Below are 27,684 nucleotides of genomic sequence, written 5' to 3'. Positions count from 1 at the left end.
ATGCACCTTAAGTAATCATTAAGTATAGTGCTAAATTTGACAGTTCTTACTATAGGTGATTTACCTGTTACATTGTATTTGCCTTACTGGTTGAGCAACTTGAAACAGCAGCTTGTTGACAAATGCAGATTACTGGAAGTTCTGGAGCAGGCAGGGTTTTTACACGGTTCAGAGGCGGTGGGTTGATGTGACCCGGAGGGTGTTTTGGGGCTGGTAAAAAAGATTGGGGAGATCTTACTTATTCCTGTTAGCACCCGTTTGCCAGTGGTCCATTCTGTAATGATGGGCTTCAAAATTAAGGAACATTAACTTGAAGACAACATTCTATTTTAAAAATGTCTGAAGAAAGCTCACTTTTGTAGTGTAAATTAAACCGAGTTCCATGGATTTAGGGTTACTACTGGATACTGCATTTGCAGGACATGTTCTGCTAGGCAAGTGGCTGTATTGATCAGGAAAATTTATCTATGACTCGGGGTTTGATGTGCTTGAGGATCGAGCAGTTTCTTTGTAAGCTTCAATAAGCAGGAGATCAGCCATTATGGAAGAAATTACCTACCCTGTCTAGAAGAAGTTGCAGAACAAATTGTTGGGGCAGGAGGAATGCCACAGAGAAATGCTTAGGTAAACTTGATCTGCAGTGGGAGATTTAACCAAGGAGAAGGCACTGGATTCAGTTAGGCTTATTAATGTGGGCTGAGAGACTGACTGTGGGAAGACTGAAGTGTTCTGGGGGCATATTAATTTTCTTTTTAGGGAAGACAAAAAAAATGGCTGAAAAAATTAGAATTTTTTCTGCAAGGAAGTAAAATATTCTGATTATTGTTCTAGGCTTTTCATTGCTCTATTCCTGTGCTATTTGGCAGACCTTTCTACGTAGTCTGTGGGTCACAGTCGGGTAACCTCAAGTCTTTGAGGTGATAAATAGGAAATCCTGAAGAAGAACGCTTAACTGGGGAGGGAGCTTCTGTCTGTGGCTGGGGTTAGGCTGTTGAGCTATGTGGTATGTGTTCTCAAAAGCCAATGTGAGTTGCACCATCTTTGAAACAACACAACTATATTGCTCAGCTTGTGAAAATGTTTTTTAGTCACCCGTTTGAGCCACTGCTTTTTTCTTCATATTCCTTCTTGCTTGGCACACCTTGGACACCTGAAGGGGTGGTGTAATATCAGGGAGCAGGGGCATGGTTAGGCCACTGCTGCTCATCAGCCTTAAGTTAGGATCCAGTTCTCTTCACAATGCTTTAAACTTGCTTATATGGGATGAAAAATAATAATAATAAAAAGTGTGTATGTATTTACAGATCCATGAAATAACATATAAACATTGTAAAGCCTTATATAATTTTTGGCTCTCAGACATGGAAGATTATACTGGATCTGAAGTACGCAACAGGAAAGGTTTGCTCAAGGCCCCAGTTAAAGATGATCCAACTTTGCATACCTTAACTGTGCTTGTAACGTGTCCATGATTTCTGCTTTATAGCAGCTGGGCGAAGCGGGCAGGCGGCCGTGTCCCTTACGGGAGAAACACGTGTGGGTGCTGGACTGATCCTTCCCCATTGCTTGGTCTTAACCTGGCACGGAGGTGTGTGAGTGACTTCTTGTGCCTTTTTTCCTAGCCAACAGTTATAAGGAGAGCTGATTTTTTTTTTTGTTTTGTTTTAAGGGAGTCTGAATATTGGTAAAATAGTTAACAGAGTGGTTTCCTGGGCTTTGTGTGGGGTTTTTGGCGTTTGCCGGGAGTGTGTTAGCATTAGGCACTGTGTGCATTGCTCATCTTGCAAGATCCACTCAGTCCTTTATTTCTGTTTCATTCGGTGCAAGATTTTTAGTTCCTGTTGTGACAGGAGAATTGTGGCACACCTGGTTAACTTTTGGTTGAATGTAATGATGAATCTTCCACTTAGACTGCTGGAAAAGATGATCTTTTGCTCAGCGAGTAACCACAGCTGAACCCAGTGCTCGAAGCAAATCTTTTAGTAGTGCCCAGTCATTATGCTGGTTTATGAATATGTAGATTTTATACATTTAGTGATATTATCTGCCAAATATTTTTTGTTGTTACGTTTGTGGTCTAAAACTTGGCTGACTGCAGTCTGAGTGTTTTCCAAGTGATCTGGCAGTTCAGTCTGTTGGCATTTAGCATGAGTAACTGGGCACACCTTTTGTCTAAGCTTTGCTGTTGTAATAATCCAGAAGGTGACACTTTCCTGCACCTGTCTGGATCCCATAACCTGAAACGTTATGGTAACAATGATAACGCTGTACTTGACTTGAAAGTTCTGCTGTTTCTTCTGAAATATTAGTTATTTATGCCAGAAGAAAGTGATAGGCTATGTAGTCCACTTGTTTCCTTATGATAATTAGCTCCGATCCCAAAACTGGTCCTATATACCTGTGGGCCTAATAGCTAGGTGGCACTTTACAGTAGGGAGCACTTATCCAATTTGATATTCCATTTTTTTTTGCTTAACCTGCTCATATTTCATAACTAGTCCCCTTGCTTAAATTGATACTGTTTGTTCAAAGCTTTGCAAAAAAACCAAACCAAAACAAACAAACAAAAAACAACCAAAAAGTCAACTAAACAAACAAACAAACAAAAAAAAAAACCAAACAAAACCAAACCCAAAACGAACAACAATGAATGTGTATTTACTGGGTTGCACGATCTATTGTGTAATCTATCTTTAGAATTTGGGAGGCAATTCTTTATTCACATTGGCTTATAGAAAAAGCACTGTGCAGCTGGTTTGCCTGCTACTGAGGGAAGGCTCGCCGAAGCAGTAATTCTCTCAAGGTCCTTGGCGTGAATAGGCATCACAGCAGTAATTTTTCTTTTCTCAAGAACTACTTTAATTGCTACAGCTTCAGAACGTATCATTGTCAGGAGCTGACGTGGACATACGTTTTGTACAGAAGCAGCAGAATGCTCCATACTGCCTGCAAGTGTTTCAGCATATCTGTAACCTCGTTTTATTTTTTTTTCTGTGGGTTACTGATCTCCAGACACAGAGGAGTGGTGAAAGGTAGTCTTTCTGTGTATTTGGGAGGAAGGGTGCTGCGAAACAACTTTATTTAGACAGAAGCACATTGCAGGTTTTGAAATACAGCATCGGAACGATGCAGTGCTTCATAAACCCTTGTTGACTCAATTTCCACCATTTTCCTGTTTGGTTCTGGGGGTGTGTACATTTTCTAGCCGGCCATTCTACAGATCAGCAAGTCTTCAGTGCATGCTCTGAAAGCTTGGTCTTTCTCTGGATGGATTTTCATTATGGCCCTATTGCCGTTCTTTACAATCTAAAGAAAGCCTGCATTCATAAGGATTACTGCATCTGTGAAGGATGAAGAATAAGTAGGAATGATGAACTCCAGTGGCCATGAATGGACAGATTGTCCCAGGCATTTGTTCAGTTGTCAGTATATTGTGAAGTATTTGGGCTGCTAAAAAATGTTAGCTTTGGGTAACATACTCGTTTTATTAAAAGCACAGTACAGTACTCAGAGTGTATTCCAAGACAGCATGTGAGGTACTAGTGTATCTCTCTTCTTAAGTGTGATTGATTTCATTTATTTCTCACTAAACCTTAAACTAAATTTAGATTTTAATTCTATTTTCCATTGCTGGCTGAGCTTGTCTTATCAGACAAGTCTTATCAAAAAGGTGCTTGCAATTCCGAGTGGGATGCTGCGTTGTGTTATGCCAGCAGCACTGAAGGAAGACCTTGCTGTACTGGCTGAAGATCAGAGCTAATTCTGAAGTCTGACATGTTCCCTGTGTTCGCAAATATAAATAGTACTGTGACCAAGAGTTGTACGCCTTCAGATTCCTCTTTGCCCCTGTTGTGGTGGGTGGTAGTAAATGCAAGTTTTTTCCGTGGTGTTTTGATAAAGCACTGTAGTGGTTTTATCCTCAGTGATCCTCGTCTCTTCTAAATACAGTGTTAACCAGGAGTTAATGGTCACTGGGCAGTTCCTGTACTTTTAGGTAGCATGCAGCACTCTGCAATGGCCCTGTACCAGAGCAACTAAACAACATCTCCCATTACCAATTTTTCTTTTGATAGTACAATCTGGTTCAACTACAACCAATGCTTACATTAGAAAGCTAGTGCGATGTCTAAAAGATTTAGAATGAAATTGTTTGGTAAAGTGTTTTGCAGAGTTTGGGTGCTTAGCGTGCCTGGCACTGACTGTGCAGATAGGAACGGGCACGTCTTTTGAGGCTGCTGGAGGCTTCTGATTCCACTGGTACTAGCTGGTTTAGCAACTGCACAAACCAAATTTAACACCTGTTAATACTGTAGAAAAAAATACAGCACGTATGTGAGTGTTATTTATTGCACACAGTATGAATATTCTGGTCTGAAGAAGGCTTTCTTGCCTTGGAGTTTTCACTAGAGAATCTGTTTTGCTTGAGTCAACAAGCAAACCCGGGGACTGTCATATACTTGTTATTCAAGTGGCAAATGTTAGTGGTGCTTTTTGAAGACATCTATACTTAAAGAGGTAACATTTCCTGAACAGTGTTTTACTAGTGACATTTGGTTACTAATGACAAGTCTTGCATAAAGAGCTGTTGAATAGCAAACTAAGAGCTTGAAAATAGTAGCTATTTGAGATTCTCTCTCTCTCTCTCTCTCTCTCTCTCTATATATATATATATATTCAGATGGAGGGAAGCAGGGGCAAAGAGATCTTCCCTTGATGAAGACACAGTGCTATATAATGCATCTAGGCTAATACTTTGAATATTGTTTCCCTCAGATTTTCGGTGACATTATTTTGCACGCAGTTGCCATCTTTAGGATCTTTGCTAGTAGTAGACTTGAGCACACAGTGAGGTGTTTTTTTGCAGATCTCTGATAATGTATGTGTGTTCCCTGGTTTGATGGGAATTGGTGTGACTGCATTTCCTGACCTCAGGACATCTGTGATTATTGCTGATAGAAGTTGTTAATTGAATAATTGTACTTGAGTAGGCATCAGTTGCCCAGCTGTTATCTGTCAGGCTGGATTTGCACTGATATAGACGTGTCACAGATTTTTCCCTTTTTTTTTTTTTTTATGTTCCTATTTGACAGTTTTGCTAGGTCACACTGAAGGAACTGGCCTATGTAGTACATTTGTACAAACCAGCTTCCACACTACTTCTGGCACAGAAATTCGAATAACAGTGTCCAATATTACTATATTCCCTGGTCATGTGGACTCATAGGGTATTTCATCAGGTCTTTTGGAAACTGAAAAAGCAATAACTGTCACACTCCAGAAGCTTACTAGATCAACCTGTGCTCTGCTTGTGCCCGCTCTAAGAAAACGCATCATCATTTTTGTGTCCGTGTACCTCATCCACGCTTCAGCTGCGCTAGCCCAACTTGTGCTTTACCTTGGGCTCAAGGATTTTGTATTTCTAGCAGCAATGAAGGTCAATTCCTAGATATTGTTGGAGACAGAGGGTGTCCAAAACAACAAATGACCTCATACAGTTGACTTGAAAGGTCTACTTTACTCACAGTGTTGCCTCTTCGTAGCCTCTAGAAGAGAGCTTGTATGTGGTGTATGGAGCTGTTAGCATGTAACACACCTCTGTAAAGTTTTCTTCCTTCTTTCTCCTATTTTTTGAGAACATGATTGCTACTCTCTGGGGGTTCACAGAACTGTTAAGTCCTGTGATGTGTTTGCAGGGGAGTGGTATGATTCCATCTTGCAGATAAGGAGTTGTGGCAAGGAACAAGATCAAAGCCATTCACCGAATTTCTTTTAGTTGTCCCTTTTTCATGCCTGAAATCGGGATTTTTCTTCTCTTTATGCTAGCAGATACGCTCTTATGTATCAGTGAAGCTTGGAAAGCCCACTGCTCTTGCAAGCCAGACTGCAAAATACTTACTTGTGTTCAAGAACGCCAAGTCATGACCCCTTGTGAAAAGTGGCTTGTGGTCGTTTGCATCACCCAGAAGCTCTTACGGACTCAAGCCTGGAATCCAGCTCTGCTGACAGCCTGGCTTCGCTTTAAGGCTTTGTCATGCTTGGAAGAGACCCACCTTGCTGATATCCTTTCCAAATTTTAACAAACTGGGCATGGTCCTAGTGCAAAGCAGCCTCCTGTGAGTTGTAACAAGTCCAATCTTGGAGTAAATCCAAGATGTATGTTGGAATGAGGCTGGATTTCATGTTTGAGCTGTCTAACCCAGTGCAATGTTCTCATGTTCTGCCTGCTGATTTCTGGAAGTGGAGAGCAATTTTCTAAAGCAAAGTGAAATGAAGTTTATTGTGCTGCATGTGCAGAGTGGGACACTAAAGTTTGCTTTAAAAAATTGTGTTCTGCACAAAAACATGCTGCTGGAGTTAACATGAAGTAATGGAAGGAAGAGACAAGTCAGGAGAAGCAGCTCTGTGCAGTTTGGGTTACAGCTTCTTTGCCTTTTGCTTCTTGGTGAGTGTTTTTGGTTTTGCTTCTACAACCTGTCATTACCCAGCCTTCTTCCTCCCTCTGTGAATTATGTCGTGGTGCCCATCATCTGTGGGTTTTCTGGTGTCCCATGAATTTGTGCTGTAGTGTTGATCAAGGTAAATATGGAAGCCTTGGTAGATACCCAGAACTGTTTCTAACCTTTTATAACCAATGACAGAACCGTGATGGAAGCCTCTTTGGAGATACTCATAAACTAATGTGGATTTTTCTTTCTAGAGTAGTAAGTGATTGTCTTAACAGCTACAATACAGAGTCTTTTCTCACTATTGTCACTTTGTTCCAGAAGTCCTGACTTTATTTTGGAATCCCCTTCTAAAGAATTTTCACGGTGGTCTTCAGTTAATCTTTTACAGCAAATCTATTTTGAAGCACAGACATTAATAAGGATAGGACTTGAGCCTAGCAAAATAACTCATGCAAAATAGATTTGACAGAAATTGAGTTACTTTCATGTGACATTTCCTCAGAAACTGGAACTGTGAAATGCCGTTGTTCTGATAGAAATATTTTCTACTCCTTGTCTGCAAAAAATCAAGTTACTTTCATGCAAGCACATGTTTTGCAAAATCTGCTGCAACGTTAGGTGAGGATGCCACAGAGACCACTCAGTCTGTCAGTGTTGGATTGCAGTGTCTTGAGTCTTGTTGACATCTCTGCAATTTGTCTGGCCTTAATATTTAATAAGCCTGTTACTCGGCAATCTGCAGAGTGAGAGCAGTTCTTTTAAAAACTGCCTCATGCCTTTGCTGGAGTTCTCGCCAGGCTCTTGAAATTCAGAGGTGTGCTTGCAACACCGTGTCTGGAGGGTAAAGCAATAATCATCAATTTTACGGCTCCGTACTCGTTGGATTAAACTTTTAAGCAGTTTGCAGAAGGAATATTTTATATAGCACAGCAGGACCTTGGTTTTGCTCCTGATCAGTGGGAACTACTGCAAGTCTCAGATTGCCTTTTCAGAAGGGTGAGGATTAAGAGGTAAGTGACTCGGCAGAGGCTGCTTGTCCAGGCAGCACTGCGACCTGTGTGTTCTGGTTTTTCGCTCGATGCCGAGTGGCTCACAGGGGCCTGGATTCTTCCGGAGAGAGCTGGTCGTTGGACGTGCAGGAGATGCATGAGAGGTGCAACCCGCGTCTGTCAGGGAAATGGCAACAGTCGAAGCTGTAGATGAAGGTCTGCTGATGTGCTAGGGAAGAGCAGCTGGGGCTGCTCCATGAAGGTAGGCTTTTTTTGGTCTCCTGTCAAAAGCCGTGGGGAATGTCATGGGAATACAACTGGAGTAAACCGGTTTAGGCAGCATCTATGAACATAGGGGCTCTTAAATTTCCAAACTCTGATTTGAGCTCTGGTTTTGTCTTTGGATACACAGGAGGCAATTTTCAGGATTGCTAACTGTCTGCAGGTTACTACCAGTTGGACTTATTTGTGGTAGTGGAAGGTGTTCATTCTCTACACCTTGTATTCCAAATTTGCTAGCTCGAGTTGGGGGGCTGCTGTTGAAACAGCTGCTGTTTTGGGGCAGCCTAAGAATCTGACTTCCTTCTTTCTGCAAACCCTTAACCAGTAGAATGTCACGCACAAATTACTAAAAGTATTTGTCATTACATTGGCGTATTTCACCAATGAAATCCATGCTAAACATGATAACGCTTTGAATCATTGTTGTGTAAGAAGCTGCATAGCTGAAATAGAAAAGCACTGCTCTAAGTTATGTGGTTTGAGAGTTTTCTAGAACTCTTTCAAAAAACTTTTCTGTTTTTAAACCCATGGAAGTGACTTTTAGGTCTCAAGTGGTTTTAGCAAGTAACTTTCAGCTGGTATCTAAAAGGGAAAAAAAACCCACTATTTTTGCTGTGGTGTTTTTTTTTTTTTTTTTTTCCCCCCCTGGAGGCTTGAGTCAAACTTTGATAATGTCTTTTCCTCTTTAGTTATGTATGCATGTTGCAAATGCTTTGTAAGAACATCTTATTTTTGTCCTAATACGTCTTTTAGATTTTGAACTTGAGCTTGAACTTCAGAAATCTGTTCCTCAGGCTTAAGTTGGTGCTTATACTTCAACACTGATCTGTTGGCAGCTGATTACTGTTCTTCCTTCCACCCTCCCCGCTCCAATTTTGATGAACAACCTAAAAGATAAATGTGTGGAAGCTCTTGCAAACTGCTAATGGGTTTTAAAAGACAAATTGTTAAATCAGAACTCTTCAAGTGCACCAGGGACTTTCAGTGGCGGCAAAAATTGAATCTCATTTATAGCACTTCTGTGGCTTTTTTAACATGAATTGCACAAAAGAGATCCAGTGTCTGCCTATGGGGTGTAAATGAACTCGACTCTTAAGACTCTAAGGCATATTAAAAAGTAGCTCCTGGGGTGTAGGAAGTATCATGTTGGGCTGAAAATGCTCCGCTAGGCTGGAAGCCTCAAGCAGTGGGATGAAAGGAAATGTTATTTATCTTCTAACTTGGAGCTTGGAGCAGCAATGGGAGGAACAGGCAAGCCTAGGCATTGACTGGTTTCTCCTCTTAGCTTGTAAGTCAGGCTGCCTGGCAGGGGACGAGGTGACAGCAGTGCTTGCTCCTGGCTCGGGGCAAGAGCCATTCGCTTATCCTAGTGGCTTCTCTAAATGTCAAGGTATGCAGCGTGGTGGTACCAAAACTCTGCTGGGTGGAGGTGAAATAGAAGCTTGCAATGATTTGCCCTAGATGCTTTACCTGCACTGAAGTAAATCTGCAGTCTTTATGTATTAGCTACTGATCCAGCTTTTGTGCTGTGAGGGTATTAATAAGTGCACACACGCTGTCATTTCACCTGCAGAGTCATACGGTAACAAATCTTAAGTACTGCTTCAAGTTTCAAGAGGTGTTTTTCCAGGTGTCTAGATAACTATCCATCTCTTAACCACGGTGTCCAAAAGCAGTAGTACTAGCATGTAATTATTAAAAATAAAAAGCTTATTGTAAAGACCTGAATGTTCTCCAAGGGTAGTTCTCTCTTGATGAGCGATGTTGATGGATGCACTTAAGTGCAGGGTGGTGTAACCTATTATCTACACAAACCAGCGTTTGGGGGGGGTTTTGTGTTAGTTTAAATTATTTATCTGATATCAGAGCCCTAACAGCCACATTGCTGTTAAATGAGGTACTTTTTTTTGTGGTTTGGGATGGCAGTTATAAGCTAGACAAAACACATTATATTGTATTGCATGTTGTTGTCACTGGCACTTGTATTTTTCTGTCAGGCATTTTCTTAGTCTAAGAAAAGAATATATTTGGAGAAGTGAAAGTGAAGCGAAGCTGAAATTAGCTGATGCTGTGTTTCACTTGAAAAATCTAAATGGAAAGGTAAAAAGAAAAGGCTGTGAAGGTTACATCTGAGCAGTAATGTGGCTGATTACTTAAAACTTGTGTATGCAGAAAAATGGTAAAGGATGTGCATGGTGAGCAGCAGTGCTTGGTTTCGTGGCCTGCTTAGTTTCTGTGCTACCTGGTGTGTGGGGGTGTGAGTCCGTCCCCTGTCCTCTAGTTTTATGGGAAATGGGAGTTGTTGATGCTTGTGATAGCAAATATGTAAGTGCCAAGGTTTTTATATGTACCATGTGCGGTTCATTCTTTTAAAAGCAAGTTGGCTTAAGCAATTTTTTAACTGGTTAGGCATGTTTAACCCCTTATATTGATGAAAGTCACATCATGAGAAACAACTTAAGGAAGTTTGTAGGATATTTTGTTGATGCTTATCTGAAGCAGCCCTGAAAGTGCAGTTGCGTGAAGCAGATGAAATAGGAAGATTCTTCTTTTGACTTGGTATCTTCCTGAAAGGGTATCCATCCACCTTGGGATGCAAGAATTGCTTTACAGTGATTATTCTGCATATGTCCAAACCCAAGATTTCAGTGTGGGGCTGCAAGTTGTGTTGAAACAGTTTGTGTGGGAAAACCTGCTGGTTCAATCTGAGAATGTCTTATGTTTGTTCTTGAGGTTGTATTTGTTTGAGAGAACGTGCAGAGGAGATAAATGAATGGCCAAAAGATAGCATAAATACATATCTTTATGCACTTAAAATGGTTAGGATAAGAGCAAGCTTATGGGGTGTGCAGTGGTTCTGCTCATATAAGCGAGGTCAGCCTTTGGAAGGATGTTTTACTCCTTACCTTTTTTTGCCCTGCCAAGGGGTCTTGCACCAAGCCCCTGTGGTGTCACTAGTTGCCCTGGATATCTGTGGGTCAGATTATTCCACGTAGTGGGAATTGGCTGCTCTTTCTCTCTAAAAAATCCGATTTTACTAGCACTCAGTTGGCACCTTTGGACTAGGAGGGGGACATGAAATCACAGGCTCCCAACCGTGTCTGTGCTATGGGTGAGACGTGCTGGGGTTAGAGTTGAGGTGGGATGCAGAGGAGAGCTGAAGCAGATACGATTGCTTGGGCGCTGTGCTGGCACCACTGATGCTAAAAAGACTGGAAGGGATGGCAGAAATGTCAAGCCAGAGCAGCACCCAAGATCTGTCGGGAGCAGGCAAGGAGACATCAGTCTGTAGTGGGAGCAGAGCAAGACATTAGTGACGAGGAAATGTAGGGTGGGCTTGGCTGGACTCAGGTAAAGCTCGTACTGGTTTAGGAGTGTGGTGACAGGCTGTGTAGGAGGTTGGGAATTAGAGCTGTGGGACCTCTGCACAATGTGCTGCTGCTTGTGAGCAGGCTGAGCTTTTGGACGACTTTTCTTGTTGCAGCTCAAAGTACAATCTTTCTTCTTCCTCTCTAGCTCATGGGAATCAGGCAGGAAGATAAAAGTGTCACAAAACTGCTCATGCACCACAGGCTGAAGCAGCAGTTATTTGCCTGGCTTATGCAATTAGTACTAAAACAATTGCTTAAATTTTACACTGTGTATGAAAGCAGAGAAAGCAGCCGTGGGCAAGTAACAGTCAATTCCTTTGATCCTGTGTTCAGCTGTCCATAAGGTCCTAGAAGAGCATTTCCTGGCTTTTCTGGTTCCTAACACATAAAGTGGGATGGATGTCAGAGTAGCTGGGTCAGCGGGTTAAACAGCTGTAGAGTGGGATTGAGAACTGTGGTGTGTTTGTGGGAGGGCCACGGCCACCGAAGTGCCTGTGCTCTGAGCCATCACCCAGAAAGGCAGAACAGAGGGAACATGTGGCTTCTCAGCTCTGCCTTGGGAGAAGTCTGTAAGTGGCAGGTTGCCCCTGCAAGATGGGATAGCTCTTCTGCTGGGACACTATTTGTTTGGATGTTGCCGTAACAAGACTTCTATGGTCAGACATAATGATCCCTGAAAGCCAGAGTTGTCATCTTGCTGCAATTTCTGTCTTTTGGGTTGGTGCATTTCCCTGTAAGCCACAAACTATCTTGTGTACAAGTGCTGGTTGGTCTTCTGCCCACAGATACAGAATGTGGGGCTTGCCTCAGCGAAAAAGGTTTCCTTGAAAATTCGGCCAACTCGAAACCCACACAGGTAGGAGTTTGTGATGTTAGTAAATAGATGGGGCTTGGTGCAAAAAGGCCTTTGGGAAGAGAAGTACTAGGAAGTTCTTGAGACAGCCGAAAACTTTTTCCGATACAGATTTTAGTTCATTCACCTTCCTCAAAGTTCCTCCTATTCTTTTCTTCCCAAGACTTTGCTTGGGCCCCTGTCCTAATCAGAAGCTCCCATAAATGGGATAATAGGATGAAGGCCTCCATACCCATCTGTCACTTTAAATATCCTCCAAATAGTCTGAGACCTGAGGCTAGGATGCAGAACTCTTAATAGGAAGAAAACAGGCTTATCTATAGCTAACAGCTCTCCTCGTAGCTGCTGTGGAGTCTCTGAACCCAAAGCCATGCCAAGATGGATGTATTTCCTGCCCCTTCCCCCTTCATCCTCCCCTTATGTCAAACCTTCAAAATTAAATGACAGTGTCAGCGAAGAGATTGCTGCTGCTTAATGAGTTTCGATTAGGTTGCAGATTGAAGCCTGACTCCTTGCAATGACAGATTAATAACTCCTTGTGCTGAAGCTTTACAGCACGTTTTAGGGGGGGGAATAATTACTATCTGGGCTTTTTTCTTTTAAACTGGGAAACTTCATTTCTTGCTAGTGCCTCAACCTGGTGATATTACTGTAAAGCTTTTTGTAACGAGTGGCTTGACATTGTTCTTTTCTGGGTTCTGAGGAGCTTGTGGCCTCCTGTTTTGAGATGCTGAGTGTTATCAGGGAGAAAAGCAGTAACGAAACACAACAATTTAAATAGGAGGTTTTCTGTTATACCACAGAGCTGCTGCTGCTCCTGCTGTTTGTTCCTCTCAGGTGTCTGCCAGTGTGGTCGCCGATGGGCTTGGGGGCAAGAATCCGTGGGGGGGGTTTTTCCTCATCTGGCTTGGAAGTCTGCGTTGAAAGAAATACTTCAGCTCCGCTCCTGCCGCAGGGGACTGGGACCAGTTGCTGTTGGCAGCCTGGTAGGGAATCATTTCTGTACAGGGCGAGGAAAGGGAGCCACAGTGGGGCAGAAGTTAGTGTCTTTATGGCTGCCCGTTCACACCTCCAGGAACGGGTGTGCTGTTAGCATGTGCATGGCTTTCACTGCTTTGGGTTTTATAGCTAAGGAGGAATACTTATAATTCTTGAAAATATAGAGAATCTTTTAAAGCGTGATTTAACAGCAAATGCTTTGTTAAAATCTGTGTCACATGAAACAGTGGTTATGTGGTAAATGATCTTGAAAACATGGAAGTTGAGGTTAGTTGCGGGCTCTGGCCTTCTTTGTGTGATCTCTGACAAATAACTGTGCCTCTTGTAACTGGGGTATCTTATTTCTACATGGAGAGTATCGCTTTAAATTGTCTTACGTGCCTTGTCGGAGCTCGTCCACTGAGTCACTGGGGAAGTTGGGAATTGGGTCAGGAGCCCTTGACTCAGTTCTGTGCTTGGGTCCTGTTCCTACCACAGGACAGCAGTTCCTTCCAGGGCTGAGCCTCCAGTTCAGGCTGTTCAACGTATGGTGTAGGGTTGTGGCTTGGTGGGGGGGTTTCGATGGGATTTTTTTTGTTGTTAGTTTTTAACGTTCTTTTCTGGATTTTAGATTCTAGGGGAGAATACAGGGAACAATTATTTTTTTACTGGTTATCGTTTTGCCACATCTTTATGATCATGTTTCTGGGATTGCAATCTTGCTAATAGTGTCTATTCATCCCTCCAAATTATATGGTGCAAACTAATGTTTCTGGAGTTACAACACTCTTGTGCAAATGTGGAGCTACATGTGAAACCTAATAATTCTTGAGAAATTAACTAGTGAAATTCCAATGCAGTCTTTTGTTCAAATCTCTTGATAGTTGTATTTTTTAATGACTTTGTTTTTTTCTACCTTAAACCTGTTCTTTAACCCTACCATCAGAAGCATATCTGCCTTCTTCTGTAGTTCATAAAGTATTCTTCGGATCATTTCACTGTACATATGAGTATGTAGATCACACTAACACAACAGAATCTGAAAAAGAATTAGTTCCCCTTAGGAAAAAAACAGAGCAGCAGTTAGTCAGAATGCATTTTTGGCTATCATGGACACTCCTGTGGGTTTTTTTGAACCTAAGGCTCATGAGAAGGTGAGGGTGCGCACACTGTACACATGTCTGGCAGCACAGACCCAGCAAGTTAATTTTACATTTGGTTCCGCACAGTGTCCCGGTAACTTCTGAGTAATCTGTTTATTTAAATTCAAAGCTATGCTTAGTTTGGCTTATTTAAAAAGTGAATAAAATTCTTATTACAAAGATGCCCTTGATAGGATACTGCTACATTGGCCTACAAGGAAGAATTACCAGCTTATTTACTGTCTCTAACTTCCTTATCTAAAATATCCCTAAGGCAATGACAAAGCATGACCTTGAATCTGTTGTTCAGCATTTCACATTTTGAATATCCCCAAAATTTCCATCAGACTTCAAGAACTGGCATCACCTGCCTCCATTTCCTGTTGAAGAATGCTGCTTTTTTTCCTTATTTTTTTTTTTTACTGAAATGCGGTAAGGACTTGTGTTTACGCTGCTGAACATAACCTGCCAAAGATGAGGATTAATTTCAAAACAGTCTTCCCATTTTTCAAGTCTCGCATCTTCTGCAGCGATGTGACAGGCTGATGAATGCCATGCTGGCAGCGTTGCACCATTAAGTAGCAAATAGATTAGTGATGCTGAGTGCAAGATGCTAACGGAGGTCTGGAGCTCTGCAGTCACTTGATGAACCCTTCTTCAGGGGATCGTATAGGGGTGTTCTTCTGCACCCCTGTACCGGAGAGTACAGTGAGTGGCAAGCAAATGGTATAGAGTGAGTTGCTAGCACTTCTGGAGGGGGTATGTAAGGTTTGATCTCATTTTTGTGTGTGTGTCGGGGGGGACCATCTCACTTCTGGATCAGAAACAATGCTTGAATTACTTAATAAGGGCTGAAACTTCCTCATAAATCACTGTCAAATTTGAAGGTGTGGACTGTGAAATGCAAAGGTTAATTCCCGTATTAGGAAAAATACTTTGTCAGTGTTTCAGGCTATTTTAAAGTAAAACTTGACAACTGTGGTATCTTGATGCACACAAACATCCTATAGTAAAACAAGCTGTGTGATAAATAGTGTGTATTATTAGTCTTTTGCCTTGAAAATACTTACAGAACTTTCTTTCATCCTTCTTCACAAATTCTTCTTCATCTTTGCTTCTTTGTCTTCAAATGGGTAAAAAGTTCAGTTTGGGAGTAGGAAGGAAAAATCTAGACTTTCAAATGTAAGAAATCCTTTTCACATATTCGTTATGTGTTTTTTTTCAAAAGCAAACAGTATTTCACTCACCATCACCTTGCACCATGAGGAAGCTGGTGTTGGAGAACCCAAAATCTGCTACTCTACCTCTGTGTGGGCTGCGCTGAGGGGAGACGGGCTGTGTGCCGAGGTGAGACGGGGTCTTGGCATTGGCAGTGCTGCCCAGCTCGACAGAGCAGTCGGTGGCTTACTGAAGTGCCACTTGAAAAATATATTACTTTTACATTAAAAAAACCCAAACAAAAAAACCCCAAAACAAACAAACAAACAAAAAACAACCAACCAACCAACCAAAAAAACGGGGAAGACTACTAGCAAGTACTTTCTCTGCTGCATCACAGTATCTGCTTTTCTGGATTTGTGGCATTAGTGATAGTTGAGTATCTTCTGGTCACCCCCTCTGCCTGCTTTCCATACAGTGAGTTGTAGCTGAGGGCAGGGCACAGCAGGGCAGATTGAGGAAGTAAAAGCATCTCCTTCTTGGTCTGCTGCATTATTTTGGCTTTCATGATCAGACTCCTGTATTGGTTTCTTCTCTGACTTAGTTTTTAGAGTCAGCAGTGCAGGCTGTCATTTAAACAAAATAGAAAACCAAACCCAACTCCAAAACAACAGAAATCCCCAAGACCAACCCCAGAAACATCAGAGTTGCTTTTAAAGAAACCTTTGCAGTATTAAGTACCTGTCTGAAGGGTTCAAATGTTGATGGGAAAGAGTATGCAATCACAGAGTAATGTAGGCTGAGAAGGACCTCTGGAGGAAGCCTTGTCCAGCCCTCTGCTCACGACAGGTCCCCACAGCTTGGGTTGCTCAGGGCCATACTCGTGTGAGTTTTGGATATATGCAAGGCTGGAGATTGTACAGCCTCTGTGGACAGCCTGTTCTGGTGCTCAGCTACTTGATTGTTTCAAAAAAACCCCAACCAAACAAAGCAAACTTCACCTAATGTTATTTACTCTGCATTGCAACAAGTTTGTTGCCTTGAGTCTTAATCGCTGTGTGATTTTTCAGAAGTCTGTCCTTCTCTTCTCCGTCTTCCCAGTAGAGCTGCAAACAGCAATGAGATCTCTGCTGAGTCTCCTTCAGGCTGAAACGTAGTTAATGCAAACTGCACTGCACGGGGCGGGGGGACCCTCAGCATTTGGTGCCTGGCTCTTTCCCAGGAGCGTAGGGAAGAAACTGTATCTAAACAGGTTCGAGTTCACACGTGGAGCCAGTCCGCCGATTCACGGTTCGAATTCACTGATTGAACTTCGCGTGGTGGAGTGCGAATACCTTTGGTTCCTGGAGACTGTTGCCTGCTGAAGCTCCCCAGAACCTCTGGGCTATTTCTTCAGCGGAGAACTGGGCTGGAAACAACCCCTCGGGCTGCGGCTCTGACCGGGGACGGGCACTCGCGCTTGCGTGAGCCTAGCTGAATTCACATTCTCGCTTCAGTGACTTCTGTGCTCAAACAAAACCACAAGTAAATACGCCATTTTAAACGCTGTGTTGTTAGAGTGGTGTTGACTATGTATGAAATCCCACGTTTATTATTATTGGTAGTGATTTGTTTTAAAAGGGGGGGGAAAAAAAATATTCCCAAATTTTTATTGCTTCATTTCTGGTAAGACGTTCTTCGTGTACCAGCTGCATGATTGGCATTGTACAGGCAAGATACTGGCATAAATGCTTTCTCTGTTAAAAGTAAGAATGCAAGTCACACATACAGGACATTATTAATTTTTGAGCTCATCCTTTATGAGAGTCTTTGAGCAGTGGTGTAAACTTGCCCTTGCAACAGTTACCACAAATCAAAACTTTGCAAGTAAGGTTCTTCCCAAGTTTTGAAATATTTGTAGACCGTTTCTAGCTTTTTTTTCATCTTGTGACAGTCTTGCAGTAAAAAAATATCACTGGATTAGTAGCCCTCGAGGTTACTTTTTTAAGACATGAAATGTTCTTCAGCAGTCAGATAAGTATTTGCTGTGTTGATCTGGATTCTCTATAAACTCTTCACCAATGAGACCTTGTGGTGCAGAAGTAACACAGAGTTTGTGTGACGATTCTTCTGTATCCATTCCTAACTTCCCACATCCATTCCTCTCCTTGTTTCCAAATAAGCGAGACTTGTACTGAATTTATGCTTGTGTTAACAGCATAGAAGTCTAGAGTATCCCATTAAGTTTGTCCATTGAGCAATTCCAGGTGTGTGTCTCTCTTCTTTTTGTTCTGCGGCTGCAACTCTGATGTTCTGGAAATGGTTGAAATCAAGTATTCAGAGAGAATTTATAAAGTGTGCCCTGGCCTTCTGTAGAACACTTAATGGTGGGCAGCTTAGAAGGGCAGCCTTTCTGAAGCTGTAAATTGGGCTGTTCAGTTTGCCTGAAAAGCGCTTGGGTTTTTAGTTTTTTTTGAGACCTTGGGAGCTGACTAAATATATAAGCTTTGTTAATGTTGCTTTATCAGGTAGGATGGGATGTAGAAATCCTCCAACAATTCTAGTAACATTTTAATGTGTAAAAGGCTTTGGACGTTCATTGGAAGACTGAAAATACTTCCATACAGTTTTCCATAAAGACTTTAATGGGAGAGCATTCGTGACTTCAGGATTTCTGCAGCTCACATTTGTCAAATATCTCTAGCCGACGTACTTTAATGTTCAAAACCTGTTATTTCGGGACTGTGTGATAAGTGTAGCGGCATGCCTGTACCGTTGTAAGGTCAGGGAACTTTTTCCTGCTTCTAACCCATCTTTTGAACTACCAGCTGCCAAGTATTTTTTTGCTAATGAAGCTGGCCATGGAATTTGTGTGGCTTCCTTGGGCCCCTTCTGTTTTCGTACCTATTTCCTTTAATGACTGAGTGATGGGTAGCTTTAGCCACCTGGCTACTGCTGCTGGCCTCTTGCCCTGACACTGGCCACCTTGGTCCCAGCTGCATCCTGCTGCAAGAAGACAGCGGCCTAGCAGCAGGATCAGATGTTCCTAAACCGCGTGGTGCTCGGTGCAAAGGTTGTCCAGTTTGGTATTTTATCAGCAGAATGCGTATGGAAGCCGAGTAGTTCCCTGTAGCTGTGTTAGCTGGGCTGTGAGACACAGAGGGTTGAAGGATGTTTCCCTTCAAACACTATGTATCAGTTACGGATATACTTGGCATAGCTTCAAACCTTGCTTTAAAATAACTGGTGTATTTTATTATGGGGGAGAAATGTGTAAGTGGGTTATATCCAGTTGTATAATGCAATCACATCCTGTTCTCCAGTGCCTTTTACTAATGTGATAGCGGTGGGGATTTCCCATCTGCTTTTGCAATGAATTCACTAAGGACAGTCTCGGAGCCTAAGAAGCTGTTACGTCTATCGGTGTCCCCCCTCTCTATTCTCAGCTTAGTAGCAGTATAGATCTGGCTTTGTGCCACTACTATGTATAAGCTCATCTGTACAGTTTTCATTCTGGCTTCTGATTTACTACAGGGTTTCTGGCTGATGCTGGTTAGGTAAGTTTTTAACACCGACAATCTTCTTGATGTATTGTGAGCCTAGTTCTTCCTAGGTGTGAAGGGGGGTGAGAGCAGCAGAAAGCTTTGGCTGCTTGCCTGGCTGGGTTGAAGATGTCTGTAGCCATAACTGGTAGTGCAAGAGGCTTGGAAGTGACCGGTCATAACCCGTCACCCTGTGCAGAGCTGTGCTTCCAACACACCCGTCATGCAGAGCTGTGAAATGCTCTGGGGTCGTTAGGACTGTGCTTGTGTAAACCTCCGTATTTACATTGTCAGCATCTGAAATTTCAGTAAGTAGATTTATCTTTCTGAGGGGGTTTCTTCCCCGGTGTTCTCTTTGTGTATGTACTTCTCTTTTCTAAAGAAAATACATCTTCCAGTTACTTTTTAATGATCTTGTTGCCGTGATGCTCTCTTGATCAAAGAGGGCCAGAGGCAAGCCACCCACTAGTGTCACAGCTACTACCTGCTGTACCTTCTTTTTCATTAAAACTATTTTCCAATTCTGAGTTTGAAGAGCACGAGGTGTCTTCTTTTAGTTGGCTTTTCTGGGGTACAGTTTGGTTACTCTTTACACTATGCCATAAAGATAAGTCTGTCTGGGTTTTTATGTGGTGTGTGGTAGGATTTTATTTTTTTTTTCTTTGTTATACCTCATTTATTCTCTGGTTTTCACCTGTCAACTTTACTTACCGGCTGGGGAAACAGATCTGCGGATGCAGAGTGAGGGTCACAGGGAGCAAAACCAGCACTGACTACTGACTTGTCAACAAAAGGATCAAACATCCATCTTCATCTTGCAGTTGTCTGGAATGATGATTAAATCACATACCATCCTAAGGTGACAGGGGAGCCTGTAGTAAGCGGGTATCAATTTGCTTACCAGACCAAAACCACTTTGACTGTTCTTACGTGTTTTCTCTGCAGAACTGGAGTCTTGTCCTTTTCTTAGTTTGCTGTAAAAGGAATGGTGCTCAGTTAATACCTTGTGCTTCTCCAGCCTCCTGGCATGGCCCTTCTGTTAGGCTACAAATTATTTTTTTGTCATTGTTTGATGCATCCCTTATTTGGTAGTGTTTTCTGGTTGGATTTTATCTAGGCTGGCTGAATAATTCTTCTCGTATTCCTGAATCTCAGGTCTCTTACGATTGCTCATTTTTACCTTTATTTTTGTTTCTGTGAAATGAGGGAAAGACACATAGCTGCTGCCTTTGTACGTGTCATCTGAATTTTAGTTGCAAAGTTTTGCAGAGTACGCGGGAGGTGGTGCAACAAGCATTGTTTGCTTGCTTAGAATTGCCAGGCAAAAAAGCTGAATCCTTAACTGCAGCTGTAAAATATTGTGGCAAGCATCACTAGGTTTCGACTCGGTTATGGTCACCTGTTGTCAGCAGTCGTTATTTGCCAGTAATGGTGCATCTACTCAGCTCTGTCCTCAGGCAGGTGAAATGTATTTGATGTGTCCTAGTGTTTAGCCTCTCGGGCAACTCAGGGTTTATGCGTTGAAGGTGTGAATGAGGGTGAGGAAGACAAGACACAAAATGGAGCATTTTGTTTGTCACTTCAGGCAGATGCCAGATTTTATCAATTCATCGGTAGCTTTGATATGCTCAGGGCCTCTCTTCTGCAAGAAACTGAGAGTAACGACTCGCTGCGAAATGTTTGTGATGCCTGAACGCTTCTGAGGCTCATGCATTATCCCTTGGATGTTATTTGAAACTAGAAAGTTAGGTGCAGAAGTAACAAATCAGCCTCATGTTTTTGTTTTTTTTTTTTTTTTTTTTTTTTATTTTATTTTATTTTTTTTTTTTTTTATTTATTTTTTAACTCTCTTCCAGGACTCATAGTTGGGGTGATCTTGAGATACGGGACTCCCTCTACCAGCGGCCACGACAAGCCGTTCAGCTGCTCGCAGGAGGACAGGCCGTTTACAACCCTGCTGGTCAACGTCAGCGGGAAGTTCTTTGAGTATACGCTCAAAGGGGAAATAAGCCCTGGGAAGATCCACAACGTGGAGCAAAATGACATGTTGCGAAAGGTGAGGGCGGACCAGTTCTCGTGCTTGGCTGAGTGTTTCTCCTTTCTTGTGTTTCTCCTCTCCCTGCGCTTCCCTCCTTCCATCTCATTTGAGTGTTAGGTAGTATCAAGTGTCTGTATTCCTGATAGTAACAGCGCTAGGATGCTTAATTCAAAAGCACCTTCTGTATCATTCCACTGCTGGCAAAACTGCTCCGTTGCATGTAGGTAGTGCTTTCCCCAAGTCTTTGATTGCTGTTTGAAGACTTCATGTGCGTTTCTAACATCTGTAGAAATGACACAGACCAGCTGAACAAAAAAAGCCTGATGCTGCCTTATAGAAGGAAAACAATAATTTTTTTTAGTGAAAAGTGATTGTTTCTTAGTGGTTTTTGGTTTTGTTTTTGTTTTTTCCCTATGTTTTTTAAATCTGTTTATTGTCAGGAAATAGTGCGTACATCCCTACAATCCACCAAGTGAGACAGTCTGGTATTGAAAGTGAAATTCAACTATCCACCCTTACCCAGATCTGTTATTTGGCTTCTTACTCTATTTAGTGTCAGGAATTAACCACCTTTTGTGTGTATCAAAGCTAGACTTTGAAGTATAGAATTGAGACTTAAAGGTTTGTGATCTAAAGATACTTCTTTATGCTTACTACGGAGAGATCTTAGGTGCTTGTTTATATGTGCCTGCCTGCTCTAGATATCTAAAATTAGCTGAAATTAATCCTGTTCTGGGAGTGCACGCGTGCGTTTGTCTTTTAACCTGTGCTTAGACAGGGAGTGATGAGAGCCTAGTTAGTCTCACATCTATCCAAATCTGTTTGGATTTTAAATACTGTTTTTCATTCCTTACCGTAGTATACTCTTTCATGGATATCTGGAGCTTCTGCTGAAATACATGGAAGTGGTGTATGATCCCAATTACTGAAAAAGTCTTGTGTCTGACTTGATTGGCTTACCATAACAGAGCAGTGGCTGAAGTTGCAAAAACCCATAAGATAAAATAGCATTTCATCTGCAGATATATGAATATCGTGTACCTCAACAAGGAGAGATACTGTCTGGAGTAATTCCTATTAGAATTTTTTAATTTAAAAAAGGGGACTATGTTTGAGACCGCTGCAAGATTACCATTGGTGATGGATTTAATGCCTGTTTTTTCTAGATGCTGTTTACCAAGAATTGTTGCAGCTTTTCACTGCATATGTATAGAGCTGGCCAGTGTTTTGGAGGGTCAACTTAGCTATTTCAACAACCACAATTAGTAGTTTTCAGAAAATAAGTGGAAAAAGACCAAACAACTTGTGTATGTCTGTTTCTAATTGAAGTTTCATGTTTTATTTTTTAGGTAACATTTGACCCAGAAGTTTTTTTCAACATTCTGTTGCCTCCTATTATTTTTCATGCTGGTTATAGCCTGAAGAAAGTAAGTGTAATCCTTTGAGAAGAGGGCTTTTTTTTTTTTTTTTTTTTTAAAAAAAAAAAAAAAAAAAAAAAAACAAAAACCATGACTGTTGATTTGTTCAGGAGTGCAGTCTCCAAGCATTTTTTTTTTTTGTTATGGCAGTAAGAAAAAAAACCTAATTTCCTCCGTAGATGGTTAGGTCATATTGTTTTAAGAGAAAATATGTGTACTTTTTACTGTAAACACATTAAACTCTCTAATCTTGCTGATTTGTTTTCCTTTGTATTTTGCTAGAGGCTAACGTCAGTTTCATTTCAAGTAAAAGGTGGCCTGCTATGAATTGTTTTGGTCCTTTTTAAATATCCAAAAAGCAGTAAATTATGCTAAGAAGTGGATCGGAACCTGAATCCCAGCGGGGATGTGCCAGACCCTGAATGGCAGAAGGGTCCAGATTCTGCTCTTGGTTGAAGCTTCCGTAAATTGGTGCTGGTGTTCAGTTTTGCAGTTAACTCTTAAATCTGTGAAAATATCTATGTGGAAAGCTTCCTGTCAATAAGCTACATTTAGAATTTAACACGTTTCAGATTTAGTTTATTCAATTTATTGAAGTTGGACAAAACCTACGTTGCAGTAACTGAAGTGTTTCTCTGAAATGGAGGAATATTTCTGTGTAATAATGCAAGTGTAATAGTGCACTCTTTTTGAACAGGTGATATAATTTGTTTAAAATAAGTATGTAAACCTCTTTTTCCTATGCAGAGACACTTTTTCAGGAATTTGGGGTCCATTTTGGCTTACGCCTTTTTGGGAACAGCAGTCTCTTGTTTTATTATTGGGTAAGCGAACACTGCGATATCGGTGTTCCTTTCTATACTTTCTATAATGTTTCAGTTGATGAAGTGTACGTTGAGCCTTCCAGATTGCCTCAATTCTATCATTTGTTTGTTTGAAGATTTTATTTGTGTATCCTCCAGACAAAATGCAAGCGTAACTTTTGCTGGGGTTTATCCTACTGGTAAACAACACTGCTCCTTGAAATGATATTATCAGGTTTGAGTCACCTGGCACGTCCACAGTGCTAAAGACTGCCATTGAGTTTTTGATGCAATGGTCCAGTCTGAAATAAAACCTTGTTAGAGTCTTATTGGAATTGACTTTTAATTTGAGTTGTGGACACTGCTTGTAATAGAATTTTAGCTATCAGACTTCTCGATGTCCCTTTCAGTGCCTGCATGCACGTGCATGCTCTCTCTTTGTCTATCTGTATACGCATTTATATATAGTTCAATGTGTATGTGTACACACACACACACTTCATTTAATATAGCTAATCACGTTGGTTTACTTGCATACAATCTCTTATGCTGCTGATATTACTGTGTTTGGTGTATGGATATTCTGAAATACAGAAATCCTGAATTGTATAGGTGACCTTGGTTTGTCTCAGAGAATTTCACTAGAGAAATACTTTGAAGGCTATTCTTAGCTCAGAGCTTTTGTCCTACGTACTGTATTGCGAGAAGGAATACTGAGGGGAATTTTGAGCAGGGAAATGTTCCCTTTGTTGGAAAAAGGAAACAACCTGTAGGTTCTGTATACTACTAGTGTGAATAGATTTCATGCTTTGCTTACTGGTTTTAGGGAAGAGGAAAATTGGTTTTGAAACTGTGGCAGTGTCCCACAGAGCTGTAGCATAACCAAGCCTGTGTGAAATAGAGTTGCTTGTGCTTTTCCTCTGCTTGTCTGAAATGCACCAACGTGTTTGACTTGGACTGTTTTATCCTTTTTCTCTTCAGGAATCTCATGTATGGGGTTGTGAAACTAATGAAGTTGGTGGGTCAGCTCTCTGATAAATTCTATTATACGGACTGCCTCCTCTTTGGAGCGATAATATCTGCCACTGATCCAGGTAGCTTGCTGAACATTTTTTAATAAGCTTCCAAAAATAATTGTGGTGTTAGGGTTTTTGGCTGCATAGCACGAAGATATTAACAGCACTTTATTTTCAGTTATGTTATGCTAGTATCTCTGATCCTCTTTGAAATGCGTGCAAATTCTGAGTGTTGTGAAAGCTGTTCTCTGTTGGTTTGGTGCTGGACTGGTGTAATGTGATGGTATGTTTGGGGTAAAAATGTAACTTTTCTGTTCAAATGCTTTAATTCCCCCCTCCCCCTCAGTATGTGGTTGTTTTTTTTTTTTTTTTTTTTCCTAGTGTGCATCAAGTTTATAACTGCAAATAGATTAAATTGTTACATTGTCCAGATAGCAGGACTTCCTTCTTTAGCTATATTGCTTGGGACATTGGATAATTTAAGAGCAATACTTGAAGCTGTCTATGTTGGTGTGGAGAATTTTTTTTCCTCATTCAAATGCACATCATGTTTTAAAAATTTAAGCAGAAGAATGCTCCTCTGGCAAAATAATTTGAGCTTTTGCCAAAATAATCTAGCCATTCTTCCAAATCCAATAGGCTCACGTACGTAGGTGTCTGCTTGACGGGTCAGTCTGGAGAGCTGGTGTGTGTCAGGGGCCGGGGTAGGGAGTGGTGAAGTATGAAGCTTGACATTTAAAACAGCTTATCTGAGGTGCTCAGCGGTGATTTGTGCAAAAATGAGAAGCAGTTCCTGTGATTGAGCTGAGCTCTGAACAGCTGGTGGTTGCGCACGATTTATGCAAAAATTCACCATGTGATTTTTGAAGGTCGTATATGGGAACATCAAGATCATGGTCTTTCATCTCAGACTGAAGTTTCTTGAGAGGGTATGATAAATATTTAGCAGTCTTTCCCTTTTCAAATTCTGCACAAATGCACAATCCTTTGGCATAGTATATGCTTCGGGGAACATTTAGGATTATTAGCACTATTTTAGGGTGGCTGAAATACGTCAACAATCCCTACAGCCTTTAAAAGCAGCAAGAGCTGCACAACGTTTTGTTGATTATCTTATATGGAACGTGTTCTACAGAAAATACCAGGGCTTTGGTAGAAGTGCTTTGCCTGTCCCATGCCCCTTTGATTATGGGGGGCTTTCCTATAAACATTGTGCAGATGGGAGGACAACAGAGCCACCTCCTAACAGAGCTGCCCTAGAACTGATGGTGGGATTGCTTACCTATAGATAAACGTGGCTGGTCTGTTTCCCCAATTTGATTTTGGTTCTCTACTTCAATTCTTGGGTTTTGTTGCTTTAGGCAAACTGGAAAATCTGCTCTGTCAGCTCACACAGTTGTTCCTGAAGTCAGCCAGTGTGGTTTTTCTCTTTTCTTTCCGTAGTTACCGTGCTAGCAATATTTAATGAGCTGCGTGCTGATGTCGATCTCTATGCCCTTCTGTTTGGGGAGAGCGTGTTGAACGACGCTGTCGCCATTGTATTATCTTCGTAAGTAACTACCTGAATTTCTACTCTGAAATCACTTAATTGCTTTTGGTATTTGTCTAAAATAAATGCTCTTTCGGAGAAATGTTATTTCAAATGTAAATGGATTATCTTGAACTGAATTAATAAACACAGCAAACGTTTGCCAAGATCCTTCATGCATACATACACCAGGATGGCAAATTTGCCTTCAGTATGGGATAGTCTCTTCTGTTGCTCAGGTGTTGCTGTTAAGGAATAAAACTTTTCTGATGCCACTTCTGATTTCTCACTGTGTTACTCTCTTTCTAGATCTATAGTTGCCTACCAGCCAACAGGTGAAAATACCCATGCTTTTGATGCAGCAGCATTTTTCAAGTCTGTTGGTGTTTTCCTGGGAATATTCAGCGGTTCTTTCATGATGGGAGCCGTGACGGGGGTTGTGACAGCTCTGATATCCTTTTTCACGTTTAGCTCCTCCACACTAGGTGCCACATGCAGGTATTAACAGGGTTCTGCTTCCAGCTATAGCAAAATCGACTTGACTAGCTTGTTTTAATCTGAGTGTGAAGATGTGATGAGTATTCAGGTGACCTCTGTGTACAGAAAAGCATTATAGGCACACACAGAAATCAACTTTTTCCAACATAACTGCAGCCACAGTAGAAGTTTTAGTGATGTTGCTGCATGCTGGAAGCCAAGAGGAGGTCCTAAATGGGCACGCCCTAGTGTTCAGGGTTTTTTTATGAAATCAAAAAGGTATTATTTATTATTAGGCTTGAAAGACATCTTGTATGATAACTGGTGTTTGATTTTGTCTTCAGCAAAATCATTAATAGCTATTTCTGATCCCACAGGGTTCTTTGAATCCTCCATTTAAACTTTCTGCCAAAAATCTGATGTCATCAGTCTTGGATAAGATTGTATCGCTACCAGAGTTAAAATCATAACATAATGTACTTTGCCTGATCTTACCTCTGTTCTCTTGAAGCTTACTGCTGTTATTTGATTAGAGATCTGAGGCACTCAACAAGAGATTTATGTGAGTTTTATTTTGGGCTCAGGCAGTAGACCTTAAGCCTGACCTGCTCCAGAAATCATGATGCTTCTTTGGGAAAAAATTTAGAATTCTTTACTTTGACTGGCTAATATAACCATATTTATACATATCCCAGCTTGCTTTGATCTGCCTAGACTTCCGAACTCTGACCTAAAAGGGGTAAAACGTGATTATTTTATGCAATAATCATGAACCTGTGACTCTTCATCTTGAGCAATAATGTCTCAACCATGTTTTGTTAGATACACACTGTGCAGATTTGTCTGATATGTCCGCATAACGGAAACCTTTCAGGTATAAGGGGGACAATGTGCTGTTGATGCTTTAATGTTCATCTTCCAGTTCCACTGATCTGCAACCAGTGCTAGCCAGAACCATGATTCTTTGTCTGGATTTTAGGTTATCGACCACCCATGGCTCTAGCTGCTCAAATGCTGTTACAAAAAAATATGTGTTTTGGCTTGCTGGTCGGCTACTAATTACAGCTGAAATGCATTCAGATCCATTTTGTAAAATCATGCTTCTGAAGCAGCAGTTGGTTCTTGCTGTTCCTAATGTTTGTGCTCAGGAGGGTGACAGGAGGCTGCAGGGGGGGGAGGCAGTTCAGAAGACAGCCTCTGTGGTGGGGTTTTTTGTGGGGGGTTTTGTTTTTTGGTTGTGTTTTTTGGGGGGGTTCTATAAAGAAAACAACAAAACAAAAAATCCTTAAATTGTTGCTCAATTATACAACTTTATTTTCTTTCCGAAAAAATACTTAATGTCATGCAATACCGTAGAAGCAAACGGTAAATTTGCATTTTATTCTTCATAGCTGGTTAGATCCCATAACTTAAGTAATGAATTAATTTAATAGACTGTTATTCCTGTAGCTGTGAAGTACCTATAACTACCTCTCCGAGGGGTTTCATGCAGTCATGCAATGTCCTTTGAAAACGGACAGAATACTTAGTTTCCAGTTATAATGCAGATAATATGGATGCAAGAACTTGTTCTGGCTTTCAGCAAGGTGTCTTGACCTCACTAACTGTGGTTATTTTTATAACAGTTAAGGTATTGTACCACTTTGTATCTTCTTTCTAAATTG

General features: G+C 41.3%; 1 protein-coding gene across 2 annotated transcripts in view; it reads left to right on the top strand.

Moving 5' to 3' along the window:
* Positions 1-27,684, top strand: part of SLC9A7 (solute carrier family 9 member A7) — a 78,603-nt gene that overhangs the window by 15,248 nt on the left and 35,671 nt on the right. For both annotated transcript variants that reach the window (XM_042788802.1, XM_042788801.1), the window contains exons 2-7: positions 20,597-20,796; positions 22,128-22,205; positions 22,944-23,020; positions 23,981-24,093; positions 25,459-25,564; positions 25,853-25,994. In XM_042788802.1, the coding sequence (XP_042644736.1) occupies positions 20,597-20,796; positions 22,128-22,205; positions 22,944-23,020; positions 23,981-24,093; positions 25,459-25,564; positions 25,853-25,994 (716 nt within the window). The remainder of the gene's footprint in view (positions 1-20,596; positions 20,797-22,127; positions 22,206-22,943; positions 23,021-23,980; positions 24,094-25,458; positions 25,565-25,852; positions 25,995-27,684) is intronic.

This window comes from Tyto alba, unplaced genomic scaffold, assembly GCF_018691265.1.
Source record: "Tyto alba isolate M040663 unplaced genomic scaffold, T.alba_DEE_v4.0 Super-Scaffold_14, whole genome shotgun sequence".
Lineage (NCBI taxonomy): Eukaryota > Metazoa > Chordata > Aves > Strigiformes > Tytonidae > Tyto > Tyto alba.
Note: the sequence above shows the minus strand (reverse complement) of the source record. Positions and strands in the feature narration are given on the sequence as shown.